At 43.8% G+C, this 23,517-nt stretch overlaps 1 protein-coding gene across 2 annotated transcripts; it reads left to right on the plus strand.

The window, feature by feature from the left end:
• Positions 1-849: 849 nt before the first annotated feature.
• LOC111593074 (GTPase-activating protein pac-1) lies at positions 850-20,779 on the plus strand. 2 transcript variants are annotated; one of them, XM_023305654.2, is made up of 15 exons: positions 852-1,416; positions 2,654-2,965; positions 3,124-3,608; positions 14,486-15,154; positions 15,242-15,534; positions 15,597-15,680; positions 16,041-16,452; positions 16,522-16,621; positions 16,687-16,785; positions 16,854-17,174; positions 17,236-18,171; positions 18,240-18,494; positions 18,690-19,059; positions 19,129-20,633; positions 20,698-20,779. In XM_023305654.2, exons 1-14 carry the CDS (start codon positions 1,195-1,197, stop codon positions 20,613-20,615), a joined length of 6,045 nt encoding a protein of 2,014 aa, XP_023161422.2. In that variant the 5' UTR covers positions 852-1,194; the 3' UTR covers positions 20,616-20,633; positions 20,698-20,779. The 2 variants fall into 2 exon arrangements, with proteins under 2 accessions (XP_030080115.1, XP_023161422.2); XM_030224255.1 differs by having other exon boundaries at positions 850-1,416; positions 18,240-19,059.
• Positions 20,780-23,517: the final 2,738 nt, after the last annotated feature.

A 23,517-nucleotide genomic window follows, 5' to 3' on the forward strand; every position in this document is an offset into this window, starting at 1 on the left:
TTCGCTAGCTCACACAGCCCGAGTACGCTAGGCAGACAGTGTGGAAATTGGCATGCCATGCCGGGCTGTCGAAATGACGAAAATTTGTGTAATTTACATTTATGAAGACAAAACTTGTGACTTTCTCTGGAAGAGTTTCCCGTCACAGCAATAAAGTATCGATGAGATCACTTAGTGTCTTGGTCGTCAATCAAATTATCTAGACGGTGGCCAGCGCATTACGTAGTCGGTTACACCCCACTGCGCTGTTCTGACTCGAATTTCGTTTCTTTGTTTTTTCTTCTGTTATTTTTATGATGAGCAACCATTGTAATTAAAGCTTTTTCGGATTTTTTATTGTAAAAAGCACTTAACTAACTGTACATGGCCAGTCCGAGAGTTACATAGTATTATGTCCGAGTCTCAATGGCTGCCAGACAGGCCTCAACTTGTGCGATAATAAAAAGAAACAAAACAACTACCTCCCGGTGATCAACTGCTTAAAAACAAAATTAAACTAAAACTGTGGGTTAATACCCTTTGCACTCGCATTAACCGTTAAAGCTGAAGACTTTTGTTTAACTGTAAAGACATCTTAAATGGGAAATATTACATCGTTTACCCACACACAATAAAAAATATAATAAACTTGCTGAAGTGTTCTTTGGACAGATATAGTGTCTGCACCTGGACCAAATGTCTGTCTGAAGAGCTTCCCTTGGCTAACTGTTAACGCCTTTCTATGCAATTTTCACGAAACAACTTGCTGCTTTAATAAATCCGTATATCTATAGACTATATCTATTACATATCTTTAAAAGTAAATCAATTACTAATATTAAAATTTTCGTATTGCTTCTAGGTTGGAGCTATAGTCGAGTCGATGCAATAGGAACGTTACAACTCAATTGCTATGCTCCTGTCAGGCATTACAATGGGCTTCCTGACGCCTCAGAGCCACAGACAACAGCAAGTTGTCGACTTCTTGGTTCGGTGCTGAGCGCAACGCATGAAGGTGCAACACGTAACTAGCGACGCCGCCAACCAGTAGCAGGTTGGCCAGCAACCAACTAACTACAGCCAGCAGCAGCAGCAGCAACATCTTCAGCTCTACCAGCAACTCCTGATAAAGAGCGCAGCTTCAGCCGGGCAGCAAAACAGGCGAAAAAACACACACACAACACATAAAAAACAACTTCGCAGCTTTAACCGAAAATGTTACAAAACTCGAATGCAGCCGCAGCAGCAGCAGCAGCGGCAGCGACGCCCAGCACAGCAGCCGCTGCGGCAGCGGCAGCAAACAATGCAGCGATAGCCGCGTCATCGATACAGCCAAAGCTGGTTGTCATACGAAGGCGTCCGAATCAGGGCTTCGGTTTTACGCTGCGTCACTTTATTGCCTATCCACCGGAAGATGATGCCGCCAGCTGGCCACAGGTAAGCGTCAAAGGCAGCCTATCGCTCCGGGGGGTGGGGGCAACTCGGTCTCGGAGAGAGAGCCAAGCGCAAGAGCATCGCCGCCGCCAGCCTGAGTGTGCCAGAGTCGGCCCGCGTCTGCCTGCATCTTCAATTAGTCATCAATTGCCTTGCCACTTTTGCTTTTCGCAGTCTGGCAATGCTCAGCGCTGCCGCCGTTACGTGAGCGCAAAGCACGCGCCGCTTATTCAAATGGCAAGCGCTGCTTTCTTTTTGCTCTTTGCCAAATCGCCTGAAGTATGCCACATGCCTCAAAGAGCTTGCAACAGCAACAGCAGCAAACTTTAGAGCGATTTTCAATTCATTTATACAATTTATATCTATCAATAATTAATTTTCATATGCCTTAAATGCCGATAAAAGAAAGTTCAATTTCTGCTTGCTTGATAAGAGTTCCTATAGCCGGAGCAAAAACAAAAATTGTGGAATTTTTTTATAATTTGTTTATGCTATTTTAAATTAGTTATGTATATATATATAAATTTTTTATCAACATTTGCTACGATCTTTTAAACATCCTTTCGGATAATGCTCTAGAGTAAATTGAATTCGAGTTGCTTAAGTTGCAATTTGCTCTCTGCCTCTCTTGTGCTCCCACTCCTTACACATATATATATGCACAGATACAGATACATATATATATATAGCATATGTATGTATTTTTTGCATTGTATGCGAATCGCGCTCGATGGGCTCCTTCTCTTCTGCTGTGTTGAGGCTTGACGGCTCTCTGAGCCGCTCTCCTATTTGCCATTAACTATACCCTGTACTAAGTGAAACTGCATCAATGAGGGTATATATGCTCTGCCTAGATGCAAAAACAAAATTAAAAAATAAATAAATTAAAAAATAAAATATTAATAAAATAAAACAAAATTAAAAAGAAATATAAATTTTAAATATACATTTATGCTTAAATATTACATTTAAAAATGTTATAAAATATTTATTTATATTTATATATTTAATTTATATTAATTTTTTGTTTTAATTTTTAATAGAATTAAACTTTTATTGAAAATAAACATAAATAAAATATCTGAATAACAACAGCAATGTATCTAGCGTATCTGCCAGTCGGTCATAGTCGCCTAGAGTACCCTTACTTGTTTTGCTTATATATATATATATATAGTTGTTGTTGTCGTTTCACGTTTTTGTGTTTTTTTTTTATTTTTGCTTTTTACGTTTTGTGTAGGAAGCGACAAACGTTGTCGGCGGCGGCGGCAACGTTGGCGGCAGCAGCGGCGGTGTCGTCGGCTTGGAGCCAACGTCACCAACGTCGCTGCCGCCATACCAAGTGAAAGCGATGGAGACCATTTTCATCAAAGAGGTGCAAGCGAACGGACCGGCTCACTACGCCAATCTACAAACGGGCGACCGGGTGCTAATGGTGAACAACACGCCGATCGCTGGCATTGCCTACAGCACAATTGTGTCGATGATCAAGCAGACGCCAGCGGTGCTAACGCTGCACGTTGTGCCCAAGGAGTGTGATGTGCTGCAAATGGTGAGTGCGCCAAAACAAAGCCAAGCAAATGCAAATAAAACCAGAGCCAAGAAAACTGTCTTAGGTTTTCGATGCACTAATGTTGCTAGCTACATCGCATCGCAAGTAGAATAGCACCCACTAATCCGTTATCCACCATCTGAATATTGTTTCTGCAGCACTACACGAGCATTGCCCACACGCCGGAATCGAATCGTTTAACGATGTCCGCACAAGCGCCGCTAGCGCCGCAGCCGCCGGTGGCAGCCCACACGACGCATTCGCCGGTGCTGCTGGCAAATGCCGGTGCCATCAAGTCGACATTTCCACAGCAACAGTTGATCTCATATCCCGCTGTTGCCGCCAATACATCCTCGACAGCATCCTCTGTCTCGCCAGCGACACCGCTGCACGGCGGCAGTCGCTCCGGCAGCATTACAAGCAATGCCAGCGGCAGTGGACTTCCTAGCAACAATAGCCATCATCACCAGCAGCAGCAACAGCAGCATCAGCAGCGTCATCCGGCGCTAACAGGCGGCAGCAGCAGCATCGACTTCGGTGACATGGCCCATGGCATGCGTCAGCATCAGCAGCAGCAGCAGCAGCAGCAGCTTTACCAGCAGCAACATCATCATCAGCAGCTGCTGTCGAGCAGCTTTATGCGGTAAGTGTAAACTATTTCAACTCACCTGGGCCATTGACGTCAGCGTGTTCCCAAAGCCAAAACCGAAACCGGGCACAAGGGGCACCCGGTACAGCATGTGTGAGGCGGCTGGGCGGGACTGGCGGTTGGTTGGGGAAACGGCGGTTAATCTTATCAGACGCCAGCCGGCAGGTTGTGGCGACGCTCTGCCCACTGGCGTTTCTCTTTCGCCAAAGCAGCAGAAATGACAGTGTTTAGTGCAATTAGACAGGCCAGCGGCCATTGGCAACCCGGCACAGTGGTTCACAAATGCCAAGTCTAGCTCAGAATACTTCTGAAATAATGCACACAAACCAACAAATACTCCCACGTACACTATATATATATATATATATATATATATATATATACCCACTGCCAATATGAAGAGGCACTAGCTCTTGACAGAGCTGTAGCATAGGCATCGATCGCAGTATATAGCCCGCAAGCCATGGCGTACCTGAACCCAAGACGTGTAACAATTCCTGAACAGTTTTGATCTGATTTTGGTATTTTCTGTTTCAAAATTGTGATAATCCGAGTTTGACAAATTTGTTTGAGGCGGGCACTAATAGAAAATGAACTTAAATTTCTGTTCCACTGAGATGAGTGAATATTGAATTAAAAATAAAAGATATTCTTATATTTGAATGCCTTGGAACTGTGACATGAGTGTGGCCAGCAGCAGCTTTGATAATGTTAGAAAAAAGTGATTCGAGTTGTTTTGCACCACTGCCGCCTGCCGTTGCTAATAGACGTACATACGTCGGATGTTTCATAAATATTAATTCGCACTTACACACTCTCTCGCACACACACACACACACACATATGCATATATATAAACTCATTCAGCAAAACAAATTGACAGTTTACTGGCCAACAGCCTTTGGCGCCGTCGCGGTTCCAATGAACTTGATCGCACTGTGTGGCATTTGATTTATGGTGACATCAACAGACTACCTACCTTTACCAATACACACAGCTGTGTGTGTGAGTGTGTGTGAATGCATATTGTACATTAATTCACTTTCATTCATTCATTCAAAAAAAAAAAAAAAGAAGAAACAAAATTCAATGCCAGACGACAAAAAGATGACGATTCGATAATGCGATACTCGAAATTTGCTATTTAATTGTTCAGTCAATTGCTCTAAATGTAACACTAACTTAGCTCAACCATAATAATTAAAAACAATTGCTAACTGTTTGCCAACTGCAACTCATCTGTCTGTCCATGGCTCAGTGTTCGCGTTTTTCGTCCAGACTTTTCGCAGTCATTAATTTACATACATTTGCACATGTGCACGTTATGTGCACAGGCATCTATGATAATGATCATGATTGCGATGATGATGTTGTTGTTTATTATGATGATGAGTCGATACTTTGACCGACACACAGACAGCCAGACAGACTGACTGACTATAAAAATTGTAGAACACCACACAACAGATAAATGTGGACGTCGTCTGTGACTACCACACGGTGATTTCATCATCATATTTAATTTTTACCCCATTTATTGCCAAGCTTTTTGCCAATGCTCGTCCAGGCTGTGAAGCGAGTATATTGGTTTTGACGGTTCAAGCGTGAGAAGTCGACATAAGGAGAGATCACAAAGCTATGCACTTGAAACATTGTTGAGCTCTACTCAGCAAAGTATGGATATGTATGGATATACGGATATAGATGTTCTCTCTGATCCATGTCGGAGTATTATGCAGTCCATTGCACCCGTTAGCCATGGCCTCGCTTGTTTCATTGCTGTGTTCATTCTGCACTCATAATTAAGCACAATAGTCATATTAGATGTACGCATTTCAAAATTAAGTATATACATTGTATAGGCATTGTATACAACAACTTTCTATATATCCACTCAATTTGACACCGTCGCTTTATCAGCATTGCTGTCAGGGATTATTGTAATTTGCGAGTATTCACACATCAAGTCGCCGTTGAAGCACACATATCGAAAGTTAGAATCATTAAACAGCCAAAGTATCAAAATATTGGAATTCAGTCCAAACTAAATTATGATAAATATATATATATATATATATATTCGAGATAATTTCAAATTATATACCTACATCGCAAGAGCTATTGCTTAAGATATTTATCTAGTAATAAATCAAACAAGCAGTTGCTATGGCTGATGGAATAATATCTGAAAAGGATAATAAAATAGTTTTCTGTTCATTTTCTAGGCTATTTAGCTTAAGAAATATGTGTACTATGGCATTTTCTAGGGTATTTTGGTTAAGAAACGGTTTTTTTATGGGATTTTCTATAAAATTCAGGTTAAGAAACATGTTTTGTCGAGAAATTTCAAGGGTACCAAGAAAAATGTTTGGTACAGATTTTCTAGTTATTTAGGTTAAAAAACATAGTTTGCATTTGTATTGTATTTTTAGCGTATTTATTAGCGCTGTAGACAAAGTAACTCATAGTATCTCACATCATATCTTGATGAATGATTTTTAAAGAATTCAAAATACAATTGAAGACGCAGATTCTGTGCAAAGTAAAATATCTGAAAATTTTTAAAATGATCTATATAAACTTATGTAGAGCTCGATGTCGAGGTGGAAGCTATGTTCAAATAGCAACAAACCTAATTAACTTAGAATCGTCTATTATATAATAAATATTTAAAAACATCTTTAATAGATATATGTGTAGTTGGTTATCTGGTCATATTCGAGTTATCAGCTATTTTTTGTCTTCGCTGAAGGCAGATCTTAATGTTGTTGCCTCGACAGAATATGGTAGCAGCAGAATCCATTGATCGAATAATGATTTGTTTTGTTTTATTTCTTCTTTTTTTTCTGATATTTTTCCATCATATTTCGACGGTGTTGACTTTTTGGCTGCGTCTTGATTTAGCAATGACGACGAATGCATTTCAACAAAAATAAACACATGCATAAAAATGGCATTGGCCATTTGGGCATTTGGCTATTTGGCCATTGGCTACTGGGCGAACTTCCTGTTTTCACTCTTTTTTGTGCGACTCACACGAATAGGGCAGGCAATCCTCTAGAGAGATATGACCCAAACGCTGCCATTTCACATGGAGTAATTGTGTTTTTTTTTGTTCACTTTTTAGAAAGTAGCAATCAAAGAGGAAGAAAAAATCATTAATGATTCAGTTTCTGAATACAATTTGAGTACGAGTTTGCTTGAATGGGAGCTCTACTATATTATTATATACAAATCTTATTCGTGAATGCAGATCAATGAAAGTTTTTTCTCCCTCTCTCACTCTCAGTGTAATCACAGCTTAAGTACTACATGAGATGGATTGATATAAGTCGAGCTGAGTCCCAAAGTAAACTTACATTAATTAAATGTAACGTATATACAGATAGTTTCGTTAGAGTTCGCATTAGACGAGATTAGCTCACAAAGCTCATCTGGAGTTTTAGCTGACGAGTGATGCCCATGTTCACTGTTTGGCACGTGTCGTAGCTTGGCTTGAATTTTTTTTTATTTTATTATTATTATTACCGGTTATCGCTTCTAATTACGTGCTACGAAAAACTTTCGAGCTGAGATAAGTGGCCGAGGGAAGCACCACCCACCTAACTACACATTTCAAATGTGAACTCATTGCTCAAGTTGACTTTAAAAATGGGCCACAGCAGATTCAGTTCTTGCCTCTCGCTCTGACTGATTTTATGAGTCTCAATCGTGAAAGATGTCAAAATTTGATCAGATCTGTTGAATGATAGCTGCAGTTGCAGAGGAAACCATTTGCAAAGCGCTTAACATAATTTGGTAAGCAAGAATTCGACTTTCGAGTAGAGCTTGCAAGGTCAAACTTTCATAATATCATGGATTTGAAATTAGGTAATATCAAGATTTTTTTTATATATTTTTTTAATGCTCCCCTTGCAGAAAAGAACCCTTATTTGTTACCTATATTTGGTCACAAATGTTGTAGTTTGTATTTGAAACCCATTTAAGTTTAGAGTTATCTGAGGCGATCCAATTGAAAGCCTTCTTGCATGAGTCTGCCAAGCTCAAGAGGTGTGCGTGTGACTAATCCGACAAACATCACGGCATTTAGCAAAGCAACTGCTAAATCATATATGCAAAATCATCATATAAAAAAAAAATAAACATGCATATGTACATTCATACACATACACATGCACAGTCACACATATATATTCGCAAACATAGGTGTATGAGTGTTCGAGCTGAGTGCAAATGTATAACTCAGGCGAATGCATACGAATATTTGTTAACGCTCCATTGTTAAATGATTATGACAAATTTAATTGAATTTTGTGCAGCACACACACACACACACACGCATACGCACACACACTGTCGGCATGAGAGAGAATAAAACATTTCAATCACAGTGAATGACAATTCAATTCATTCGCCCCACACTCGCACACCCAGCGTCCATTCCACCCAGCCACCCCAAGCCCAGCACTGCCTGCGCGCAGGTCGCGGCCACGCCCACAGCCAGCTGCATTGAAAGTTGGAGAATTGCCACCTATAGCGACAGCGAGATTCAAATTGAGATTAAGTTGTACTAGATGGCAACTGAAGATGAGCTTTGAGATTAAGACTTGCGTCTGGAGACTTCAGATAATGATTGCCATGGGAATGGAGATGAAGATGAAGATGAAGATGAAGACGAAGACGAAGATAACGCTGATGATGACGACGATGATCAAGCTGATCGTGCGCGCAACTACTCAAACATACATATGTAAATTATTGGGCTACTTGAGCCAATGGACGGTCTGTAATTGTATTATGCGTTGGCTCTCATGCTGATCATCTACAAAGATATAAATACAGAGAGAGAGAGCGAGAGAGAGAAGGAGCAAGAGAAAGGGAAAGAAAGTTTAGCTGAAGCACACTGAAAATTAAATACTCTTTTTTTTTACTTACTAATTGATCAAATTGCGCAGTTATATTGGAGATTAAAGATCGTATGACTCGCTATAATTTTCTCGATTATTGCTTTAAGAAAACTTTTGCCTTCTGGCAAACCTTGAACTATACAAATTGTTATATAGTAAGTTGCATGTCTATAGTAGGTTCAGCTATCAATACTCAATAGACAATTTGAAAATATAAAAAAAGAGCGAAATATTGTTTAGCTGTAAATCTCTTTAAAGATATATATTACACACACACACACACATATATATATATATATATATATGTCTATATATTTAGACTTGACCTTATATCCTTTCGAGCTTTGTATTGCGTGTACTGAAATTTCAGCAACATGTTTGATGGATGACTACAACGTTGAAGGCTAACATGGAATGCACACACACACACATACATATAAGAACAGTGGTACGCTACATATCAGAAGTATTACTAAACTCAATTCCATCACGCCAAGAGACATTTTGTGCTAAGCTAACAGGCAAGGGACCTTAACATATTTTAGCTTTTGGGCAAACTCTGCTAGTCACATTCTGTTCTTCTAAGTCTCGAAATTCAAGCAAATATTATGGCTTTTTGGCCACTGTGCCCATTCAAATTTCTGACGAACTTTGGCTGACAATTACATGGCCGAAATAACGCTGGTGTTACGTTTTCGAGTGGGGCTAGCAAATATCTGGCCAGACAGACAGATGTGTGATACCGATATCATCGATGAGTGCTCGCCCCTCCCACTCCCCTTCGCGCCGCACTCAAATAACCCAGCTCCTGTTTCTATCTTTGATTTTGGCCCCTAATCGCATTTGCTAGTTTCGAGTTCGTCAACAAATCCAACTACTTGTATACTCTTTTGGCCATATGTATATATATATATGTATGTATATATGTGTATATTTATGTCTCCCGTTGCAGCGCATCCATTTACAGTCTGTGTGTGCTGTGTGTACAATGAAATATTTTTGCGCTATGCGCGTGGCACAGCCACAATTGCTTATAAAATAAAAGAAAGAGCGTTCAGTTCTGTGGCCGTTCAGTGGTTGGGTGGGTCGATGGGTCGTCGGTGGCTTGACGGTAGGTTGTTCGACGGTTGCCCACTCAATAGCTGGGGGCTCTTTTCAATTAGCCCAGCCTGTCTCGTTGCTATTGCCGCTGCTGTCGCGCGCTTAATATGAATTTCATATATGCATACAAAGTGAATTTGTTTTTTTTTTCGTCGCTTGGATTTTTTTTCTCGTTTTTTTTTTCTCATTTTTTTTTTTTTTTTGTATTTCAGTTTAGTCGCATGGACTTTGGGTTGTATTTTAGTTTAGTTGCTGAAGGCGAGTGGAGCGCGTAGATTTCGCATCATAACAAATTTTATGAAATCTTAAAGTGAGTTTTCGCGAGTGTGCGCCTGTGTGTGTGCCTGTGCGTGTGTGTGTAATTCAAATTTATATTTCAAGTTCGAAAGTCGCTTATCATTAGTAATCGTGTACTAATTATAATTGCATTTGATAGCGCACAACAAGCTGTCATATAACACACAAATGTGACAAGTGTTGGGGCGGGCGAGGTGGGTGGGGCCATTGGAAAGTTTTTTGTTTTTTGTTTTTTGTTTTTTGCTTTCGTGTAGACCTTGAAATCTATATTAGATCATAAAGTTGAAGTATTTTCAATTAATGATGAGCACAACAGCAACAACAACTGAACTAACTAAAGCAAACAGCTACGCTGAAATAAAATTGTTGTGCTAACAACAACAATAATAAAAACAACAACAACAAGAGCAACAACAATGCGCGCTTGTCTCAATTTCTTAGCAGTTATTTGTTTGGTTTATTTTGTTCTTTTTTTTCGCTTTGTTGTTGCTCAGAAAGTGTTTTTTTTTTTGTCGTCTTCTTCTTCTACTTTTCTTTTGAATGCGATTTTGCGTTTTGTGTTTCGTTTCCGTTGCGTGTGTTGCCCAAACAATGACACGAATAGCAGCGCTGTCGGCGTCGGCGTCGACGCCAATGGGTGTCGCCATTGCCGCTATCGACACCGCAGGGCGCCGTCGCCGCCAGCGGCGAAATCGATACCAAAAGCCAACAATAAATGCAATGCGAATTGAGCATAGAAGAGAGCGAAAGAGTGAAGTGATAGTGAGAGAGGGTGAGAGAGGGCGAAAGAGCTGCGTAAGTTGGGCGCTGGTGGCGCGCACACGATGAACTGTTGACAGGTTTCAGCCTTTAGTTTTGTGGCTTATCAAATATGTCAACATTTTTATTTATGACTTGTTAATTGCAAACAGGCAAAAGAGTTGCCAATACGCAAATCAGACAATAGCCGGCAATAATAGCAACAGCAACAGCAACAGCAACGACAACATTAACATCAACAATGAACAGTTAGTGCATACACAACAAGCAGACAATAAAGCGCGAAATTCCACAGCCACACACACACACACACACACACAGTTTCGTAATATGTATGTATGCATGTATCTATGCCTGATAGATACAGCTCATTTGTGTTTGGCTCACTCTTTGCTGATAAGCAACAACAAGCACGAGAAATCAGCACAATAGAATCGCGATTCGCAGCGTTTCGAATCACTTGTGTTAATGGATCTATTTATTTTGGTAGCCTTGTGTGCAAAGCTTATGGGAAGATAACACTGCTTAGTTATTAGATATGTACTATATACCAACTACAAGCACAATATAGCTTACATTTTTACAACATTTGCATATTTGCAATCGTCTCTCCTTCACTCTCTCTCTGTCTGCTCTCCTGTCAACTGTCATGGTCATGGAAACGGATTTCCACTTGTCATTATCCATGGTCACTTGGGCTTTTTGTTGGCTAGTCACATCAGGGCATTGTTTTGGGCGTTCGTGTTGATATGTCTTACATATATACAAATATTTTTGTATGTATGTATGTAGTCAGCCCCAATTTGTATGAAAGCCAATTTCGATAATTCACTTTCAATTTATAGCAATATGAGAAATATTTTTGTAGAAAGCAGATTTATGCAAGGGCCGCTTTTGTTTATAAACATTTAATTCATATGGCTTCAAGTTTTTATCAACTGAACACAATGCAAATTTGTTGTTTATGCTGAAAGTCAAGTCATTCAATCCCTTAGCCGCCTGTTCGCCTAGAGAAATATTTTTCAACTGAGTTCTCTTATAGTCAAATCGCGTTTTCAAGTTATTAATCATCCCTTTGCCAATTCCACGAAATCGATAAATATCGATATCGATATCGAACCATTTAGCATATTTTTTATTTAGATTCTCTTAGACGCATACAGCAAAGTGCTTGACCCAAATTAAGATAATTGATAGAGCACATTTTAGTAGCATTTTTATGCCTTGGCTGTCTACTTTGATGTTTAATATGAATGCCTTAATAAAAGTTGACAGATTATAGAATTGGCTTTTGAAAACCTCTTCAAATTTGAGCGTCTCAATCACACTCTGCTTTCATACAAAGTTCTCTATCAGAGTCAATCATAGATTTGTGTGTGAACAATAAAAATTTAAAACACGACTCAAATAAATAAATAAAGTTTTTTTTTAATTTATAATTTTTGAGTAGCCGAAGCTACTATTTTTTTGAACAATCAAATATTGAGAATTTTTCTTTCTCAATCCCTGTGTTGCACATGTTGCATTAACATCTAAATTAATCAAATATAAATTCAGCTCAATATTCGTTTCAAATTGTTTTCAAAATATTGTGTTTAGCACTCAATTTTGCTGTTCAACAATTTGCACTACTATTTTTTTGAACACAGTGCGATAAGCATGAATATATTTATATACTATTTTCTGTAATTAATTTTGAAGAATTACTGTATTTCACTGAATTCACTGATCTGTGGGCCCCTCAGCTGCGTAAGCCCAAACCAATTAGTAGTTCGCCAGTTTTAGAATCTAAATAATTGAGAGGAAGCCATGGCAAAGGGGGAGCCTTAATTGGAGTAGCGTGAATTTAGCTTTTCCGCGCTAAACGCCGAGAGCTGTAAAGTTTGCAAGGTCAAAGTGTCTTATTGCTGCTGCTGACGTCCATAAATCAATTTATGCTACCACTCAAAGGTCAATCAGGAACTTTCCATTAAGAAAAAGGAAAGACGCTGAGACGATGCCAGAGGCAATGGCAGGCAGCACCAGAAGAGAATAGCACTTAATTACCAGCTGCACCTGTACCGTTCCCCTGTTTTGCAGGTGTATCCATGGCATGGGTATCCATTTACGTTGCCAGCAACAAAGGCGGCCAACAAGCTCAGCAGTGATGGAGTGACGAAGTGAAGCACTAATAGAGCTCGATGCTCGTGCGTGTTCTATTATTGGCTCGCTCTCTGCATTCAATTGAACAGTTTCGAGAAAAGTTCAAGAGCAAAATATTTGCATTGGCTGCTGCTGTTGCTGCTGCGCTTCAGCAGAAATTGATGCCAGCAGGAAGCCATTATATGAGGAGCAAGCGTTGTCCTGACCGTGCAGCATGTTATGCCAAGCAAATTGAGTTATATCAAAGTTCCTCGACAGCAGCCGAAATCTAATTTAATCAAGTCATGAGTGCACATACTGACTGCTGCTGCTACAACCCACACATACACACACACACACACACACATAATTGACAGCGAACAACTGCAACTTGGCCTCTATACGGCAAGCGTGTGGAGTGCAGTTAGTTGGTTATGTCACGGTCATGGCCATTAGGCAGCCTGACAAGCCCAAGCCAGTAGCTGCCAGGCGAGCCATTAGCCACCGGTTGCATTGTGCTCGTGCCTCCTCATGGATTGGCGCGTGTGCCGCTATCCCAAAACAGAGCTGAATAGCACAATAGCTGATGGCGATTGTGCCCTAGCCGTGCTCTATGCCATTTCGTATCATCAGACAATTGTTGTCCAGCTTTTCGCTTTCGCACCTGTGGCCCGATGCGACGGCAGAGAGATCTCTATCTGATCCGCTGCAGTCTGGATGCTTGCATGAAATTCTTAAACAAATACATTCGTTAATAAACAAACAAAAATGAATAACAACACATTCATAATCCAAATCGTCATCGTCAGTGTGGCGAGGGCGGCGACGACGAGGGGGCGTGACTCTGCTGCTGTTTACGCAAATTGCGCAGCTTACTCGTATTTGGCAACGGCTGTGTTGTTATCGTCGTCGTGACCAGCGTACCCAAACAGCTGACAACGTCCAATCGGATACAAAACGTTGACGTTAACGTTGACATTGCCTTTGACGTCGACGGCGACGGCGACGGCGACGCTAACGGCACGCGCCAAAAAAACATTTCTCAGCTCTCCAGTGCGACCTTATTTCGTATGGCAATCAGGCAGTCGCTATTGCCACATATCTGAGCTGCTTGAAATATAGATATATATATAGCTATATATATATGTGTGTATATGCATATATATATATATAGATATATACATGTATTTCATTATATATCTTAGATAACGCGGGCTCTAGCTTTCAGTAAGCCTGCCTGACAATTGATGTTATAATAAATCAAAAAGCCGTTTAGACTGCCAATTATTATTGCAGCTACAGGAAAACAAGCTACTAAAATGTATTTAAATAATATATTTTGTAGTAAATTAAACAAACAAAAATATATTAAGGCTTATGATCGCTATGCAAGTTACCAAAATGTATTTAAATAATATATTTTGTTGGAAATTAAACAAAACATAATATATTGACGTTTATGATTGATATACGGTTCGGTGTCGCAGAGTTGACTAAGGATTGGCAAAGTTATTTGAATAATTTCAACCATTAAGCAACTGCTATTGCATGCACAACGATTCAAAAATGAATCGTCGACAAATTGAAGTTAAATTTTCACCTGATTCAATGTTAATTGAATTGTTTTTCGCGTTGGCTTAATGCATTTCTCTGGCTAATTGATTTGCTGTTCTCTTCTACTTAAAGTGCCAATCAACCGCCAAATCTAACAGTATTAGCAAGCACAACACCGACCACGCCCACCACGCGCCAACCGAAGTCGGCAACATCCCTAAGCCAAGCACTGTACGCAGTGAATGCCAGCGGCGGCAGCGGCAGCGGCGGCGGCGATAACAGCGACCTGATGATCCGACTGCGCGAGTCCATCAAACAGAAGGAGGAGTTTCTGAAATCGCCGTTACCCTCAGGTGTGATGTCTGCCTCAGCTTCAGCCTCAGCCTCAGCCTCAGCCTCAGCCACCGCCTCCACATCCAACGGCAACGCAGCGCAGTCATTGCCACAAAAGCAACAAGCGGCGCAGCACTTTTTTCCATCGCACACGCCACCAGGAGGCGGTAACGTTATACCGCGCGTGCGCCACCAAGTGCTGCTCAAACAGCAACAGCAGCAACAACAGCAGCAGCAGCAGCATCACCTCCACCACCATCAGCAGCAGCAGCAGCAGCAGCAGCAAGTTGTGCTCGGCTACGATATGTACAACAGCTATACGAGCAGCAAGCTGGCGCCTCGGTCCTTGGGTGCAATGCCGCCACAGCCGCGACAGGTGGCTGTTAGCGTTGCAAATAATAATGCCAAGTACGGCAATGAGTTAGACTACTTTGAGACGCTGCAAGAGACGGGCGTGACCAACAAGGTGTAAGTAGTTGGATGCTGCCGAGCTGACCGGGCTCTGGGTTCGGTTGGTTCCGTTGTTTGACTGCTAATTGTTATAATTGATTTTAGATTCGAACGCAAACTGGTCTCGCACATGTCCAAGGGCTTTGATCCATTTAAGCCGCTATCAATCAACACCAGCGCCGCCTCCGAAGCGAGCAGTGCCGCCTCCGTTGCATTAGCTAAAAAGCAGAGCGTTCTATACGAGTCACTGCAACAGCATCCGCTGCACCAGATGCACGCCAAATACCAGCAAAGCACCAGCAGCTCTGGCGCCAGCGCCGTCGATGGCCAGAACAGCAGCCGCATGGAACTGCACAAGGCGACGCTAGCGAACGCTACCTTTGAGTCCGTGCCGAGCAGTGAGTAGCCAGCAAATATATCCACGAAAACAGAAACCATTCAATTGCTTCACTACTTGCAGAGTTTAACAGCGTTCCGGAGCACCAGCAGGCCACCAGTTCCTCGCATACTGTTGCCACTTTGGCGGACATAGCTGAGAGCAGCGGTGAGTACCAAGCAGACGGCAGAAATTCAACTTTAAACTCTGATATATATATAATATATATATAATTTTATCTGGCATCTATCCAAGTCAGATGTTCGTTAAAATTCTAAATATTTAGCTGGACTCGAACATCTAGTTTACTTAGTAAATTTTAATTCTATTCTATCTTCAATCTCTACTGCTGAAACATAAATTTTATTTATTTATTTATTTTTTTTTTTTATTTATTCTTATATTATTCTTCGTATATTTCTTGCTACACCTTTAGATGTTATCAAAATCGTTAATTTTTGTGCATAAAATTTAAGTTGGTTTGTGGTTTAACAATTTTCTAAATGAAGCTCGCTTTTATGCTTGCAGCCGCGGCTATTGTGGACGCAGCATCTGTGCCGGGTAATGTGGTGCGTCGGTATAAGCCGCTCTCGTCCAGCTCATTCGATGAGGGCAAGCCGGTGCGCCGCATCTCGTATCTGCGCGCCACCAACAACGAGACGGAGTATCATGCAGAGTCGTCGGCGGATGCAGCTGCTGCCAGTGCCACAGCAGCTGCTGTTGTTGCGGCAGCCGCGGCAGCAGCTGCTGCGGCGTCCGTTGTTGATCCGCATAAGACCAAAGCTTTGGTCGAGGAGCATCCAGATCCCACGTACGATGTGATCGGCAACACCGGCGCCGGTCATGAGTTCATTGAAACACCCAACGGCTTGGAGGATGTGCGGCTAACCACACATCATGGCAATCGTCGTGCCTCGATCAACAGCGACATGCGCAGCAGGTGAGTCTCTCAGCCGCTGAACTCAGAAAAAGAGCCACATCCTCTAGCTAACACTTGCTCTTTCCACAGCATTCACATCGATGCCGAACTTAATGGCAAGTATGTGCCCAATGAGCTGGAGGCCTTTGAAACGGAGATTGAGATCAAATCCTCCTGCATCAATGGCAAGGTATGCAACGAATCTGGAAGAGCGCCAGGCGAACACTAAATCAATTTGCTTATTTACCTTTGTAGCGCATGTCTGAGTATCGTTCATGGCGCCAGGTTAAACTGGAGATCAAAGGGGATCTTCTGCGCATTTACTCTGGACGCCATACCAAGTCGGAGCAGAATGTAAGTCGATTAATCTTTGATATAGCCGTACGTTGCTAATGCTATCAATATCTTTCATTATCTGGCAGGTGATAGAGCTTGATATTAGAAATTTTAAATTCTTTGACGAGTCGCTGGACAAAAAGAAGTACTTGATACGCATGCAGTCGAAGCCGAGCGCCAGCGGCGCCCACTTGGCTACATTGGGCAATGAGCTCAATTTGGATGATGCGCACGATAAGCTGACATCATCGGGCAGCAGCAGTGCCGCTGAGCCGCAAACACCGGCATCAACGGCTCCATCCTGCGGCCCCTACACTGAAATCCTTTTCAAGACCAAAAGCAGCAACGAGATGAAGCGTCTCTTTGGCTTGCTCCAATGGAAGGATAGTCTGAACTATGATGATATTGTAAGTTGTCCTTAATGCAAAAATCTGTGAATTCTGATTAATTCTCGTGTGTTTTCCATAGGAGCAGCCGGCGGGCAAGCAGCTGGCGGAGCCACAGAAAACAGCAGCCACATCCAGTTATCTGGACGACGTGGCAGGCGCTGCAGACAGCTCACCGCTGAGCTCACACTCGAGTGGCGCTTTGATGGAAGGTCCTGTGGCAGCGACAATTGCAGCAGCTGCCGTTACCAATGACGCCATATCGCCCGTGATGAAGCTGCGTAAACCCTCCTCTCACAAGAATGTACCAGACAAGGATTTGGGCTCGCCCAAGTCGAAGAACTGGAAAGATTTATTGTTTCGTCGAGGCGGTGGCAGCGGCGGCGGCGTCTCCCATGCAGACCTGGCCTCACCTTCGGGCTGTGCCAACAAGACAGGTGGCTCCATTGGGCTGCCTTTGCGCGCCTGTCCCATGTCCAAAAACAATGCGTACGTTCCGCATCTGGTGGAGATCTGCACCAATATTGTGGAGACCAAAGGTCTGGGCGTGGTCGGCATATATCGCATACCTGGCAACAAGGCAGCTATCTCCGAGTTGTCCGAGCTGGTAAACACAAAGGAATTTCAATTCGAGAGCTGCGCCACCGATGTCCGGTGGGAGGACGTGAATGTGGTTAGCAGCTTGCTGAAGCTATTCATACGCAGCCTGCCGGATGCTCTGATGCCCGCCAGCTTTTACATCAACTTCATTGAGGCGGATAAGAAGACAGGCATGGAGCGAATTGTGATGCTCAAGGATATTGTGGAGCTCTTGCCGCGTCATCCCTACGAAACAATGAAGCATCTGATCAGGCATCTGTGTCGCGTCAGCGACAACTGCGAGGTGAATCGCATGGAACCGAAGAATCTGGCCATCATCTTTGGCCCATCTATAATTCGTACACCGAACGACACACTGGAAACGGCAGTCAAAGACATGAAGCATCAGTGTCGCATTGTCGAACTGCTTGTCACGCAGGTGAGCTTCGATTTTGCATCGGCGGCTGCGGCTTAAAGCATTTACGCTTTCTCATTTCTCCTTTTCAGTACGAGTTTTTCTTTGAGGGCGGCAGCCTGCCTGATTTGGCGGACCTGAGTGGCGGTGCGGCCGCGCCGAGCCCAGCACAACCGCAGCAGACGCAAGAGGACCAAACGAGCATGTTGCTGCACAACCTGTCCAAGATTGAACGCATCACAGAGCGCGAGACGCGCTCCTCGCGTTTCATTCCGCAGCTGCGCAGACGAACCCATGGCAAGCGCAGCGCCGTTAGCTCGGATACGTACTCTGGCGAAAGTGTTCTGGTAAGCGGCAGTAGCCAAGCTCAGCACAATTCCCACTGCACCACAACCACAAACACCACAACCACCACCAATACCACCACAACCACCACCACCACCACCACCACCATCCGCACCAACAACCAAAGACGAATGCAGCGCAAGGCTGTGCAAAGCATATGCGATTTTGGCTTAATACTGCCCGCGTTTCACTTTCAGTCGCTGGACTACGCCAAGGTATCAGCGAGCAGCACGACCAGCACCAGCAGCAGCTCCACGCTGCATAGCAGCAAGACTAGCACCACCAGCAAGCTGCTCAGCTCGGCCATTGGTTCGTCCGCATTCACATCATCAACGAACACAACAAAGGCTGCGGCAGCCACCACCAAGAAGCGCAGCACTGGTGGCTTCCTCTCCAGCTCCAGTTCGCGCAGCGCACAGTCACGCAAGGCCAGCCTCGACGAGAAGGACTTGGCCAGCGTGGACTCAACTGGCAGCATAGGCAAGCATGATCAACAGCAACGCAGCAGCGTAGACATTTCCATACAGCTCACCGACGATGATTCGAGCAGCCGCCTGAGCGATACGGGTAAGTGCAAGCAGTTCGAGAATTGCTCTAAAAGATTCAGTATAGCAAGTGCTCACTGTCCATGGACAGGTTCGATGTCGCTGACCACCATTACGGACACACTCGACAGCAAGCTGCGAAACTTGCGCAGCGGCTCCGAGTCCAATGATGAGAATGGCTCGCCAGAGTTTCCAAAAAATCGACGACACACGCTCGGCCAGCCGCTGCACTTGCACTCCGAGAACATTCCCTATGCGGACGAGTCGCCGGAGCGACTGTTCCACAACTTCTGCCCACTGGACGCGCCACACTCGCTGCTGCTGAGCCGTTCGTGCACGGCCACCAACACCCTAGGCGAGGCCAAAGATGACAAGCATCTGCAGTTGATGTTGAAGCCAACGGTAGCACCGCTGCCCGCCAGCTTGCTGAAGGCCGCACACAAGCTGCAGCATTCGGCCACGGCGCCCATACATCAGGGCAGCTCAACGGCGCCGGCTAGTGGCGCCGCCACGCCCACCGCTGGCACTGGCTCTAGCAGCGCCTCAACGCCACTAGCTGGAACGCCCAGCTCCCAGACGGCCAACTCAGTGCAACGCAACTCGTATGGCAGCAAGAACTTGCGATTCAGCAGCTCGCTGGCATACGAAAGGGGCGTGGGCGGCGCCGGCTCCGAGGATGACTCGGAGGGCTCCACCACCAGTGATCCCAAGGAGAAGCTGCTAATGGCCGCACCCTCGCCGTCGTTTTTTCTCGAGCGCTACAATAAAAAGCGGCGCGACCATCGACTCTTTCGCAGCGCCAGCTTCAACTGTCGCAACTACTCAACGAGACACATGAGCAGCAGTAACTCGAGCACCGCAGCTGCTGCGGCGGCCGCCGCCTGTTGCTCGCCCACATCGTCGTCGTCGTGGGCGCATGCCGCTGCCGCGCTGACCAAGGATGAAAAGACTGACATGAATCTGACCAAGAAGAGGCAGATACAAAACAAACAGAATCGCTCAATCAAGCGGCGTCACACGGTGGGTGGACCGCACGACTATGCGGCAAATAGCGCTGGCGGCGGCGGTAGCGGTGCGGGCGGCGGTAGCGGTGCCTGCGGTGGTGGTGCTGCTTGCGGTGGTACTTCGCGTCACGATCTGACTGCCATCAACTACAATCATCACAATCGCCATCACAAGCAGCAGCTGTTGAAGTTGGGCAGTGCTGGGCCAGGAGCGAACGGCGGTGCTGCCGCTGAAACGACAACCACAACAACAACCACCACCACAGTATTGCGTAGACTAGGTGCAACGGCGACCAGCGCTAGTGCCAGTGCCAGTGTCAGTGGTGTCACGGAAGCCAACGTCGCTCTACCCGTCTCTGGGGCCACTTCTAGCAACAACAATAACAACAACAATTCGCCATTAAGCGATGGCAGCAATGGAAACAGCACAGCCAGCGGCGCCGGCGTCGGCAGTCCAAGCAGCAACAGCAGCTCGGCAAGCCACAGCAGCAGCGGCGGTGGCGGCGCAGCTAGCGGTGATCAAGTCTTGGAAGTGGGCATACGCATCAAGAACATCAACAGGGCGCGCTTCTAAAAGCCAAACCTGGAGCAGGTGAGTCTCTCAATGAAATAAAGCTGAAGATTATCCAGTTCATTTGAGTTCATTTCGCTTGCAGCTAAAGAGACGTACAACTCGAATGTGTGAGGGAATATACACATATATATATATATATATCGGAAAGGATTAGTATTAAAGACGAAGTAAAGTATTCAAAAGGAACCCACAAAAAACAAAAAAACCATCCCCCCAAATGCCCCCAACGCACACAAAAATACACCGAGGGAACAATGGAAAAGCAAAAATAATAATAATAGAGACAGCGCATCGTATAGAGGGAGATATATATATATATATACACACATATATATATATATACATACACATATATGTATATATAACTATTTTGTAAAACGTATACAATAGTACAGAATATGCTTAACCCCCTATACACATACAAACGAACATATATTTGTAAATTAATCATACAGACACAAACATTTTATGTTCGTAACTTGGGCAACATTTGATAGCCATATATAAAAATATCTAGTGCATACATACATATATATAAATATATATATTTCTATACATAATACATATACATATTCAGATTCCGATGCATATTTAAACGTAACCAAACAATGTCGCCTGTCTATAACTTAGAGGGAGAGAGAGATAGAGTTGCACAGGCAAAATGATAGAGAGAGAGAAAGAGAGGGAGATATGGCAACAGCTTGCAGCAGGCAGCTGCGTTGTATGATTTGCAACAGATTTCGACTGTTATGTATGTAGTTTTGTACCTGTACCTGTTCATACATATGGATAGATTCTAGTGCGTAGATGCAACACTTTTAGGTGCCTTAATTGCTTTGCTTTAAAATTTGTCAATCGCGATCAGTCGTTCGACCTGTAAAGACGTGAATTCGAACAGCCTTCGCTTAAGCTCTACTGCTGCAGAGTTCTAAAAATAGAACTTTGCGGTGCATTCTTCAACGCAACAGCAACAAAAACCGCACACGCAGCGTTTTCTTATCGCTTGCTTCCGCGTAACTCAATTGCTTTAATTGTAATTTACGAAATTTCGTCGCTTGGCGCGAGTGCGCCTGCACTCAAAAGCACAATCCGCGATGACATCTAATGTCAATGACCGCGCTACAGCTGTAAAGGTAAATGCAGAAATGCAAGCCCAGCTTAACGTTGTGATGGCAAATAGGCAAGCCTCCATCATGCCAATAAACTCAAAAATAGATATCGCCTCCGTGCAAGGCATCACTAACAACAAAAACACGAAACGTAAACAGCCAAATTCACCAAAAACCATCAAGAAAAGGCTCATCTTCGACGAACCAAGCACCAGCAATGCAGCATTAATATCAGAAAATCGATTTTCACTGCTCGTAGAAGAAGATGAAGACTACAGCGAATCACCTGTAGCTCCAGAAGCCCCAGTATTGACCGACCAGCAAACTACACCGAAACCTCGTCCGCCCCCCATATGGTGTCCAAACATCAAGTCTGTGGCCCTACTTCAACAGATAATAGATAAAGTAATTGATGCTAAATCATACGTAATTAAGCCAAAGAAGAATAACATAGGTGTATTAACCCAATGCAGTGAGGACTATCGCAGAGTTATAGACCACTTTACTAAGCTGGAATTGGAGTTCCACTGCTACCAGCTTAAGGAGGACAAACCATATAGAGTCGTGTTCAAAGGGCTTCACTCCAGCACTGATACAACACTAATTAAAAAGGAATTGGAAACCAAAGGCCACACAATTACAAATGTGCACAACCCACTGAGCCGTATGGACAAAACACCGCTAAATATATTTTTTGTTGACGTGGCTCAGGCCCCCAACAACAAAGAAATTTTGGACATTCGAGTTGTCTGCAGGCAACGCTGCACAGTGGAACTGCCAAGAAGATACAACGACCTGACACAATGCCATCGCTGTCAAGAATTTGGACACACACAACGCTACTGCCACAAAGCTCCCAGGTGTGTGCGTTGCGCCGGGAAACACGCATCCAAAGACTGCACCCGCGAAAAGGACCAGGCACCAACTTGTGTGCACTGTGAGTTACAGCACCCAGCCAACTATAAGGGCTGCCAAGTATACAAGCGGTTGCGCAAATTGCAATCCCCAGCACAAAAAAGGAGTCCCACACAAACACCGTCTACGGGTCCGAGTACTGCTTCCGAAATTACAAGGCCCCGGAGCATTACCCAAGCCACGAGCTTTGCAACGCCTATTAGTGGTGTTTCTTACGCACAGGCCGCTAGAGGTGGACCGTCAAATAAGAATACCACAAGTGACACTTTGTTCACTGAAATGCTTCAGCAACAACAACGTCAGTTTGACGCAATTAATGCCGAGCTCAAAGCGATGCGAGAAGTACAATCCCAACAAGCAACCATGCTAAACAGTTTAATGGCCATCATAACCAAGCTTGCCTACAAATAATGGCTTTACGTGTGGGTATCTGGAACGCCAATGGCCTGAGAAACAAGACTCAGGAACTGGCTGCGTTTCTCTCACAAGAAAACATAGATATAATGTTAATAACAGAAACTCATGAGTGCCCCACTACACAAATTTTCGGATACGAACACTATCAGGCTCATGGTGAAGGAGCAAACTGCTTTGGTGGATCCTCAATCCTCATACGAGCAACAATACCGCATACACCTTTACTGTCAATTTGCAACGCAACAATGCAGGTCTCAGCCATCACCCTGCCTACGTCTATTGGAGCGATCGAAGTTGCGTCAATTTATCTTCCGCCAAACACTGGTCTGTGTGATCATCACATGGAACAGGTTCTAGGCCAAAGGTTGAATAAGACCCTCATCGGCGGCGACTGGAATGGATGGCACCCATTTTGGGGAAGCAATAGTGCGAATCGTCGCGGAGAAGTCATATTTGAGGCG

The sequence above is a fragment of the Drosophila hydei genome, unplaced genomic scaffold (assembly GCF_003285905.1).
Source record: "Drosophila hydei strain 15085-1641.00,03,60 unplaced genomic scaffold, DhydRS2 tig00000426-arrow-arrow-pilon, whole genome shotgun sequence".
NCBI lineage: Eukaryota > Metazoa > Arthropoda > Insecta > Diptera > Drosophilidae > Drosophila > Drosophila hydei.

Bases quoted from the DNA above. Each gene is read 5' to 3' on its own strand.
- LOC111593074 (XM_030224255.1), top strand. From the start codon at position 1,195: ATGTTACAAAACTCGAATGCAGCCGCAGCAGCAGCAGCAGCGGCAGCG. The intron at 15,535-15,596 runs GTGAGTAGCCAG...CACTACTTGCAG, and splicing joins CTTTGAGTCCGTGCCGAGCA to AGTTTAACAGCGTTCCGGAG. The intron at 15,681-16,040 runs GTGAGTACCAAG...TTATGCTTGCAG, and splicing joins GGACATAGCTGAGAGCAGCG to CCGCGGCTATTGTGGACGCA.